This window comes from Salmo salar, chromosome 02 (assembly GCF_965601325.2).
Source record: "Salmo salar chromosome 02, fSalSal1, whole genome shotgun sequence".
Lineage (NCBI taxonomy): Eukaryota > Metazoa > Chordata > Actinopteri > Salmoniformes > Salmonidae > Salmo > Salmo salar.
In genome coordinates, this window is record NC_138292.1 from 92960104 (window position 1) to 92971804 (window position 11701).

The 11701-nt window shown below is 38.3% G+C and overlaps 1 protein-coding gene across 1 annotated transcript; it reads left to right on the forward strand.

Moving 5' to 3' along the window:
* The first annotated feature begins 250 nt into the window (after window positions 1–250).
* On the forward strand, window positions 251–4004 carry LOC123732786 (uncharacterized). The gene is made up of 2 exons (XM_045712059.2): window positions 251–724; window positions 2602–4004. Exons 1-2 carry the CDS (start codon window positions 478–480, stop codon window positions 2769–2771), a joined length of 417 nt encoding a protein of 138 aa, XP_045568015.1. The 5' UTR covers window positions 251–477; the 3' UTR covers window positions 2772–4004.
* Window positions 4005–11701: the final 7697 nt, after the last annotated feature.

Genomic DNA, 11701 nt, shown 5'->3' on the forward strand with positions numbered 1-11701 from the left:
GTGACCAAATTAATGAATGAATATGAAACTGCCTTAAATACAGATGTGAAGAACAGTATGTTTTAAATTCTCACTCAAAATATTCAGTGCTCTATTTGAACGTCTCAATATAATATTATTATATCATGAAAGGAATGAAAAATACATTTGTGTGCAAAAAAAACAATCTTAACTGCGTCTCCCTCCAGTCAGCAGACGGCGATGTGCGTCTTTCAGGCGATGCTGCAGCGTGACGTATAATCTAGTGGACGGAACGGATCAACAACAACGAGTCAGCCACCTTGGTAGCCAACAGCCGAAACATTTAGACTGTTTCTGTGCATATTTGCCTCTGTGTTTTAAATATACTTCTGACATCTAGTTAATTGCCCCCATTTAAATGTTATAGGTACATTGTTAGTCAACTAGCTGGCTTGATAAGTTAGCCTAGCACTAAACTAGTCGCTCATGCTAACTAGCTAGCTAACATCCCCGACCATGAGCTCACTGATGTATTCCTCGCCTACTAAAGAAGAGGAGGTCTGCTGGACAGAGAAAGAAGCTCTGTGGCTGAACATTGTCGTCAAAGAGGAGAAGGAAGACGCGTTCAGAGTGAAGGAGGAGAGGGATGTTACTGTAAAAGAAGAGGAGGAAGAGAAAGAAGAGGATGCAGTTTTTGGAGTGAAGAAAGAGGGAGAGATAACGGTCATATTGACAGAGGAGTCAGGAGATCTGATTACCATCAGTAAGAACTGTCTTAAAAACGGGCTCTAACTCTCCAAAGGGTTTGAACGAATGTGTTGTTTTAAAGCAGCATACTGAAATTCTATACTTGAAAATGTTGTTCTGTACTCTAGGAATCTATGTTATAATATAATGTTAAAGCTACATTTTAAAATGGGTGATTAAAGCCCTGAATGCTGATTGGCTGACAGCCATGGTATATCAGGCCGTATACCATGGTTATGACAACATGCATTTTTACTGTTCTGATTACGTTGGTAACCAGTTTATAATTGCAATAAGCCACCTCTGGTTTGTGATATGTGGCCAATATACCACGGCTAAGTTCTGTATCCAGGCACTCTGCATTGCGTTGTGCATAAGGACAGTCTTTAACCATGCTATATTGGCCATATACCACACTTCCTCAGGCCTTATTGCTTAACTGTAACATGTGTATACCATCAGAGTCCCCCCACCACAAAATCACAACTTAATTGTCTCACAGAATGGCAAACAAGTTATAAATGAAACGTTTGACGTGTGTCTATTGTAGGCCTTGTGTATAGTGTGTATACCAGCAAATGCAGATTTCTAAATACTGTTGGAGAAATACATAAAATAAGAAGCATTATTGACATGAAATGGACATGTGTTATGGGGAGACTGAACATATTAGCAAAAGGACAAGCGTTTTGGGGAGACTGAACATATTAGAAAAAGGACAAGCGTTTTGGGGAGACTGAACATATTAGCAAAAGGACAAGTGTTTTGGGGAGACTGAACATATTAGCAAAAGGACAAGCGTTTTGGGGAGACTGAACATATTAGCAAAAGGACAAGTGTTTTGGGGAGACTGAACATATTAGCAAAAGGACAAGCGTTTTGGGGAGACTGAACATATTAGCAAACATTTGTTAGTCGACAAAAACATGGGCAAAATAGCCATTTCAAGGAAAGGCTAAACTAAAGAATTATAATTTAGAAAAGATGGTAATTATTACTTTAGAGATGAAGTGGGCCACCAACAAAACGTTAATAACAATGGATCAACTGCAGCCTTTAACATTAGTAATATATATTATTATAGAGATCTGCTCAGCCTATAAACATGACATTATCTATTATTATAGAGCTCTGTTCAGCCTATAAACATGATCTATTATTATAGAGCTCTGATCAGCCTATAAACATGACATTATCTATTATTATAGAGCTCTGCTCAGCCTATAAACATGACATTATCTGTTATTATAGAGCTCTGATCAGCCTATAAACATGACATTCTCTATTATTATAGAGCTCTGCTCAGCCTCTAAACATGACATGATCTATTATTATAGAGCTCTGTTCAGCCTATAAACATGACATTATCTATTATTATAGAGCTCTGCTCAGCCTAAAATACGACATTATGTAGACTGGCAGGTAGGAGCGTTGGGCCAGTAACCGAAAGGTTGCTGGATCAAATCCCAGAGCTGACAAGGCAAAAAGCTGTCATTCTGCCCCTGAGCAAGTCAGTTAACCCACTGTTCCCTGGCTGCCGATGATGTGGATGTCTATTAAGGCAGCCCCCCACACCTCTCTGATTCAGAGGGTTAAATACGGGACACACATGTCAGTTGAATCCATTCAGTTGACTAGGTATCTCCCTTTTCCCTTTCCCTATTATAGAGCTCTGCTCAGGCTATAAACATGAGAGAAAGATTAGATATTATGTTCTACATTATTATTATTATTAGGGCGGCCACCAAGTTTTTATTAAATTATGTCATGTTCTGAAAACTGACTTCAGGTTTTTGAGGAATCTAGCCTCACAGGAAGACAGTTTTCTTTCATGGAGGTTTAATTCAGTTCTCTGTTTAGTATTTAACTAAATACTCTGTTTGTCTTTGGTAGGAGAGGGACCAGACTCTCACTCTGACAGCGGGGAGACTCCTTCAGGGGAACCAGACCCAGAGACGCCCAAACCAGCGAAACAACACCACTGTTCCCAGTGTGGAAAGAGTTTTAAGTGGTTAAGGAACCTGAAAGTACATGAGAGAACGCATACAGGAGAAAACCCTTAAGAATGCTCCCACTGTGGAAAGAGTTTTACCAAGTTAGGGAACCTAAAAGAGCATGAGAGGACACACACAAGAGAAAAGAGTTTCCAATGTTCCCAGTGTGGAAAGAGGTTTACCCAGTTACGGTACCTGAAACAACATGAAGAAATACACACAGAAGATAGGAAGACCTACCACTGCTCTCAGTGTGGAAAGATATTTACTGGGTTAGGGAACCTGAAAATACATATGAGAATACACTCTGGAGAGAAGCCGCACCACTGTTCCCACGGTGTAAAGAGTTTTACTCAGTTAGGGAGCCTGAAAACACATGAGGGGACACACTGGAGAGAAGCCTTATCACTGTTCCCACTGTGGAAGGAATTTTAGGTGGTATGCGAGCCTGAAGGAGCATGAGAGAATACACACAGGTGAAAAGCCTTACCACTGTTCCAATTGTGAAAATAGTTTTACCCATCGAGGGAGCCTGAAAGCGCATGAGAGAATACACTCAGGAGAAAAGCCTTACAAATGTTCCCGATGTGAAAAGAGTTTTACCCGGTTAGGGAGCTTGAAAAAGCATGAGAGAACACACACAGGAGAAAAGCCTTTCCAACATACTAATACACAGGAGGAGAAGACATACCACTGCTCTCATTGTGAAAATACATTTTCCCAGTCAGAGGACCTGAAATCACATGAGAGAATAGAGAGGCTGTGTTCTGACTTATGTTTTTGATTGAGAAATTGTGTTTTTGTTCATTCTACATTAAATAATATTGTATGAATGAAATCATACTGAAAAATAGGTCTACATGTTTTTTCCAGCTCAAGACATGATCATGTCGAAAATCGGATTAAAAGATTTTTTTTAAATGTTTTGATTATGAACTTAAGATTGATTGAATGCAAGTGTAAACCCCTAAATGTTGTTCACTATATAATTGGGATGTTTCAAACATGTTAATTATTAAATAGATTGATATTAGTATTTCTTCATTCAGATTGTCATTGTAAATGCGTATTGGTTCTCAATTGACATATCTGATTAAATAAATGTGAAATAAAGTAAATGCCATATTATTTTTGGGAAGTCTATTTGGTTCTATGTTTGGACTATAAGAATATTTTGAAGATAAATACACAAGGCAGAGTACGAGAGAGACAGAGGACGAGAGGTCAGTACAGTACTAACAACCAATGGAAATAGTGTTTTTTCCTGTAATAGGGAGTTATTGATCAGTGGTTCAGCGACATGGGAGGATGTAGATGTACACTACCGTTCAACAGTTTGGGGTCACTTATAAATAACCTTGTTTTTAAAAGAAAGCAATTTTTTGTCCATTAAAATAACATCAAATTGATCAGAAATACAGTGTAGACATTGTTAATGTTGTAAATGACTATTGTAGCTGGAAACGGCTGATTATTAATGGAATATCTGCATAGGCGTACAGAGGCCCATTATCAGTGACCATCACTCCTGTGTTCCATTGGCACGTTGTGTTAGTTAATCCAAGTTTATCATTTTAAAAGGCTGATTGATCATTAGAAAACCCTTTTGCAATGATGTTAGCACAGCTGAAAACTGTTGTTATGATTAAAGAAGCAATAAAACTGGTCTGCTTTAGACTAGTTGAGTATCTGGAGCATCAATGTAACCTCTCAAATTCATAGACAGGTGTCGCGTCTTTTTTACCCAAAAGTAGTTTTTTTTACCCGGAGACTGTAGTGCTACTTTCTCAAAATGAACATAAATGCTGTAGGGGGAGGGTTCTGGTGTTTTACCAGGAGACTGGGGCCGATCCCCATTTAGGAATGTATGCCTTGCTTACGCACACTCTGCATGTGTTGATACCTTGTTGAAAACCCTCACAATTGTTGGCCAACACATTTTGTCATGGAGTTTTCATTCAATAGGGTTTAGAGTACATTTCATCTTAAGCCATTCTTTTAAATACGGTAATACCTTTAATTAGAATGTTGTACCTTTAAATACCTTTTAATTCTAATTTTGTTGACGGACTCAATAGAATACACAGAGTCAGAATCTAGGGATCAATTCAAGAAAGTCATCATTCGTCTCTGTTTCAACACCAACTGGTAGATTTAAAAATACTCTGATCTTGTAGATTATTTAGGTACATTTTAGGGTTAGGAAAGTATGTATGAATCATAAAAACAATAGTCCTATAAATCTACCCTAATTCTTACTAATCATGGAAGTTTGATGACAACGGCCCAATCCTACATTTACATAAGTGTTCAGACCCTTAACTCAGTACTTTGTTGAAACACCTTTGGCAGCGATTACAGCCTTGAGTCTTCTTGGGTATGACACTAGAAGCTTGGCACACCTGTATTTGGGTAGTTTCTTCCATTCTTCTCTGCAGATCCTCTCAAGCTCTGTCAGGTTGGATGGGGAGCATCACTGCACAACTATTTTCAGGTCTCTCCAGAGATGTTTGATCGGGTTCAAGTCCGGGCTCTGGCTGGACCACTCAAGGACAACAGTGCAATAATATGTAACAACTTCACAACAAATACACACATCTAAAGTAAAGGAATGGAATTAAGAATATATAAATATTTGGACGAGCAATGTCAGAGTGGCATAGACTAAAATACAGTAGAATAGTATAGAATACAGTATATACATATGAGATGAGTAATACATAGACAGATACAGTAGAATAGGATAGAATACAGTATATACATATGAGATGAGTAATACATAGACAGATACAGTAGAATAGGATAGAACCTAGTCTGTTCATTTTATACATCTACATGATGTATTGTTACACCATATAGGAGCAGTATAGGCCTAGTCTGTTCATTATATACATCTACATGATGTATTGTTACACCATGTAGGAGCAGTATAGACCTAGTCTGTTCATTATATACATCTACATGATGTATTGTTACACCATGTAGTAGCAGTATAGACCTAGTCTGTTCATTATATACATCTACATGATGTATTGTTACACCATGTAGCAGCAGTATGGAGGTAAGTGGGGGACAAAATTGTTGACACCCTTGATAAAGATGAGCAAAAACGACTATAAAATAAAGAATTCAAATACTGAGGTATATTGTATGTAAAAAATAAAGGGAAATTATATTCTTTTATACTAATAGAATTGCTCAGAGAAAGAGATTTATTTTAACGTGTAATTCTCAAAAGGTAGGGGTCTGAATTATTTCTACCCTTGTTTTCAATACTCCAGCACCCTCCCCTTGGGAGGATAATGACACTGAAATGTTTTATGAGATTAGAGAACACATTGGGTGGGATCTTAGACCCTTCCTCCAGACAGAATCTCTCCAGGTCCTTGATTTCTTTTGTCTGCGCTTGTGGACACACTTATGGCCAAGTTTCAGCCTCCTAGCAGAGAGGTAACCAGGTTTTGGGCTAAAATATCCCGGTAGTGGGTAAAGTTTATTTATTTATTTTAATCATACATTTTTGCTCATCTTTATCAAGGTTATCAATAACTAGGTGCTTATTTTGATATCTAGTTATTTGACTGAATCAGAAATACAGATGTGGAGTAGATGTAGAGTTTGTTTTAAATTCTCATAAAAAATCTGAACTAATCAAACAACACGTGTTGCTCTTTATACGTGTTGATATAATATTAATATTTAATGGAGAGAAAAAAACGTTTCCCTAAACTGCTTTATAATAGTATAATTCAATGAAGAATAAAAATAGTTTTCCCTCCTCAACTGCGTTTCCTCCCTCCAGACAGCAGATGGCGATATGTGTCTTTCAGGAGATGTTTCTAGTGTGACGTATAATCTAGTGGACGGAACGCTTCTTCAACAACTGCAGCCGCCTCGGTAGCTCGCTAGCTGACAATGTCGGAACATTCAAGTTCTTTATACGATTTCGTGGTTTAATTGCCACTGTGATTTAAACATAGTACTACATTTAATGTAATATTTACGTTGTAAGACAACTAGCTGGCTGGTTAAGTTAGCACTAGTCTAGTCGCTAATGCTAACTAGCTAACATTCCCGACCATGAGTTCACTAAGCTACTCTCCTCCTGTTAAAGAAGAGGAGGTCTGCTGGACGGAGAAAGAAGCTCTAGTGAAAGAGGAGGAGGAAGATGAGGCTGTTACAATACAAAAACAAGTAGAGGGTGAGGCTGTTACCGTGAAAGAAGAAGAGAAAGACGTTTCAGAGAAAGAAGAGAAAGGCGTTACAGAGAAAGACGCCTTCAGAGAGGAGGAGGATGCCGTTTTTGGAGTGGAGGATGAAGTGAAAGAAGATGAAGACGTTTTTGGACTGAAGGATGAAGAGGGGGAGATTACTGTCACATTAGAGGAGGACGAAGAAGAGAAGACTGGAGAACTGATTAACACCAGTAAATACAGTGAGTACTATCTAATAAAACAGGGACATTGATCTGATTAACACCAGTAAATACAGTGAGTACTATCTTATAAAACAGGGACATTGATCTGATTAACACCAGTAAATACAGTGAGTACTATCTAATAAAACAGGGACATTGATCTGATTAACACCAGTAAATACAGTGAGTACTATCTAATAAAACAGGGACATTGATCTGATCAACACCAGTAAATACAGTGAGTACTATCTAATAAAACAGGGACACAAACTCTGCGGTTGTTGAACTAATGTGTGATTTTTTTTACTAAATATTCCCTCAGTTTCCTGCTCCAGTGAGTTTGGGACAGACACAGCTGTTGGCTATTTGTGCAAAGCTCCACAACTCATTAGTGGTGGTGCATTAAGACAATCAGAAATACTATCAGACATCCACAAATGGGCACATTTATAGGCCTACATTTGCACACAGGACAGGTAGACTAGTCCTAATTCTATATGGGTAATTAGCTGTGCGTCCTTACTCAACATTGACAGGAGTCTTTCAAACAAAAGACAATTAATAAATTGACAAAACTGACGCATCTTGTACGATCAGGTCTGGGTGGTCTACCAGGGGCCGTTTCATTTAGTGTCCGTTTGGGTCGGCATGGGGAATGATTGTATTTCCCCATAGTATGTTGTACCGAAGTTGACCGACTGAAAGGGAGTGTAACTTTATGACTATAATTACTGTTCCCTGAAAGAAAATAAATAAATCCTAAATCAGTTTGCTAAATCCAATAGTTCTATCCGAGAGTCATCTTAACTTTATTGACACCCAAATGGATACTGTCATTAATGTGGTTCTTCAATAATTACACATAATACTAAATACTGTAGCTGTTTAGTTACAGTCACATGTTCAACTATCATCAGCTGATCCAGGAAATCATTTTCTGAATGACTGTCAAATGACAAACATCACGACATGCAACAACGACCAAAGTGCTTCTTCATTCATTACTCTGGTAAAGACAGTTATGCTGTGCTCCACGTTGGATCCAACATCCCTAACAAATTGATGTTTATAATGTGTTATTGTCTGCTTGATTTACAGTAGGGTCTCGTTAGTCCGTTTGGACACAGAGATACTTAGCTCATAATGTGTAGAGAACTGTTCCTTGATGGATAGGCTATTGTACAACACACAGAGCTATTTTCCTTTATTCAGGACATTTAGAATGACAACACATTACAGAGTAGCCAAGTGGGATTATTCACAGAATTATCTGGTTATGAAATGTCATGACAGACATTTTAGTTTCCATGTTTCACCTGAAATATTAAATTATTTATAATCCTAGGTCTATGTTGTTGTTAGGTGTAGTTATGGGTCCTACAGTAGGTCTATGTTGTTGTTAGGTGAAGTTATGGGTCCTACAGTAGGTCTATGTTGTTGTTAGGTGAAGTTATGGTTCCTACAGTAGGTCTATGTTGTTGTTAGGTGAAGTTATGGGTCCTACAGTAGGTCTATGTTATTGTTAGGTGAAGTTATGGGTCCTACAGTAGGTCTATGTTGTTGTTAGGTGAAGTTATGGGTCCTACAGTAGGTCTATGTTATTGTTAGGGGAAGTTATGGGTCCTACAGTAGGTCTGTGTTGTTGTTAGGTGACGTTATGGGTCCTACAGTAGGTCTATGTTGTTGTTAGGTGAAGTTATGGGTCCTACAGTAGGTCTATGTTATTGTTAGGTGAAGTGATGGGTCCTACAGTAGGTCTGTGTTGTTGTTAGGTGAAGTTAAACAGTGTACAAACCCTCATTGTCAGGCTGATGGAAAAGCCAAAGAGAATTTTAGTGGTTGAAGTACAAAGCGGTTGATTTGCGATGATGACACAAACATTATATTAAGCATGACATTGAAGCGAGCCTTACAATTATAATTATAATAATATAATAATAATAATAATAAAATAGATATACCTGCTTATAATCCAAAGTAGTGTGAAATGCACTCATAAGCAACCTGGTAATGGAGGTTACTCCCCTGAGTTTCCCCCATTCACATTCAGAATACATTGTGAAAAACTCAAATCTTTGCTCACCAGATATACTACATCCTTACCTAGTGGTTTCCTCATTACCAGATATACTACATCCATAACTAGTGGTTTCCTCATTACCAGATATACTACATCCATAACTAGCGGTTTCCTCATTACCAGATATACTACATCCATAACTAGCGGTTTCCTCATTACCAGATATACTACATCCATAACTAGTGGTTTCCTCATTACCAGATATACTACATCCATAACTAGTGGTTTCCTCATTACCAGATATACTACATCCATAACTAGTGGATTCCTCATTAACAGATATACTACATCCATAACTAGTGGTTTCCTCATTACCAAATATACTACATCCATAACAAGTGGTTTCCTCATTACCAGATATACTACATCCATAACTAGTGGTTTCCTCATTACCAGATATACTACATCCATAACTAGTGGTTTCCTCATTACCAGATATACTATATCCATAACTAGTGGTTTCCTCATTACCAGATATACTACATCCATAACTAGTGGTTTCCTCGTTACAAGATATACTACATCCATAACTAGTGGTTTCCTCATTACCAGATATACTACATCCATAACTAGTGGTTTCCTCATTACCAGATATACTACATCCATAACTAGTGGTTTCCTCATTAGCAGGGAGGAGTTTCTGCAATCAAATAGTGTGTGCATTGCCCTCGTGCCGCAATTTTAGCAAACACAGAAAGGGGCCTATATTGGAGACCAAAAGTCGTCTGGCACACTGCTTAGAGTTTCAACAACTTTAATAATTTATTTCTAGCCTACAATCATCGATGTTACTACTAATGTGAAAACAATACTAAATATGACTATTCTTGCTCATTTTAAGACAAACGTCAAGTAATCATTACATTCATTACAGACGTCAATTTTTGTACAACATCATGGCTACGCTGTTGGCATCACCTTTTACAGTGGATTTCCGCTGATGTGGGCTTTTAACCATCTGTCTGACTTTGTTGTTCACACAGGAGAGAGACGGGACTATCGTGGATCCTCTGGGGAGCCTCAACAACCTCATGATGCTGAAGAGGCAGAGAAGAGTCTCTCCAGATCAGAACACCTCAATAAACACCTGCAGAGATCCACAGGGAAGAGAACTCACTGCTGCTCTGACTGTGGGAAGAGATTCACCTCCCCATCAGGCATTAAAATTCATCAGAGAATCCACACAGGAGAGAAACCGTATAGCTGTCATCAATGTGGGAAGAGTTTTACCACATCTGGCCATCTGACTCAACACCAGAGAACACACACAGGAGAGAAACCTTATAGCTGTGTTCAATGTGGGAAGAGTTTTAGTCAATCTGGAGCTCTGACAATGCACCAGAGAACACACACAGGAGAGAAACCTTATAGCTGTGATCAATGTGGGAAGAGATTTGTTCGATCTGCCCATCTGACATTACACCAGAGAACACACACGGGAGAGAAACCTTATAGCTGTGATCAATGTGGGAAGATTTTTGGTCAATCTGGAGATCTGACAGTGCACCAGAGAACACACACAGGAGAGAAACCTTATAGCTGTGATCAATGTGGGAAGAGATTTGCTACATCGAGCAATCTGACTCTACACCAGAGAACACACACAGGAGAGAAACCTTATAGCTGTGGTCAATGTGGGAAGAGTCATGTTTCATCTAGCAATCTGACTCTACACCAGAGAACACACACAGGAGAGAAACCTTATAGCTGTGTTCAATGTGGGAAGAGTTTTAGTCAATCTAGCAGTCTGACTGTACACAAGAGAACACACACAGGAGAGAAACCTCTTAGTTGTGACCAGAGATAATCTGATAAAAGATATCTGATCAAATATCAGAAAATACATGGAGTTGTTTCATGATATTAATTTCACCATGTGGAATGTTTTAACATTGTAGTAGGAGTATTTTAATAATGTCACAATGTAGAACCCTAAACGTTTGTCCCCTGTTCTATTGATTTCAACATGATATGGATATTAGCCTCAGGGGGAAAATCCAGGCTCTGAATTGAAAGAGTACTATTTTTGTGATTTAACAAAAAGTGACTAACAAAAAAAGAGTTGTGTTACACTTACCATGTTGGTGACCCACTTGAATCAAAATGCAACACTTCAAAATGTGGCTAGCTGTTTTCTACAAATTGTCCTCTAACCAGTGATGTGCACATTATTCCCAGATTCCGTGTGGTTTTTGAGCTGTTAGTTTTAACAGGACGTGCAACCTCATCTCCCATCTGTCACACAAATTATTTTGGCGATGACTTATGACAAATACTTGTTGTGTTCCTTTGTTTAACGACACCTACATTTAAATGTATCACCTAGCTGACTGTCTTCTGCAGGTTGTCCTCTAATCAGTGAGGTAAAATACATCTCCCATTTCCATGTGTTTATTTTAGTTGTGTTAGTTTCAACAGCACGTACAACCTGATTTCCCCCCTAATTGATATCAGTGGTTTATTGCAGTGTTTTTCGTGCTTGTGCAGTTTATAAGGTGCTTG

What these genes read in the sequence shown, in the direction of transcription:
- LOC123732786 (XM_045712059.2), top strand. Translation starts at nt 478, where the DNA reads ATGAGCTCACTGATGTATTCCTCGCCTACTAAAGAAGAGGAGGTCTGC. An exon ending in AGGAGATCTGATTACCATCA is followed by an intron (nt 725 to 2,601) that starts GTAAGAACTGTC and finishes TGTCTTTGGTAG; the next exon opens with GAGAGGGACCAGACTCTCAC.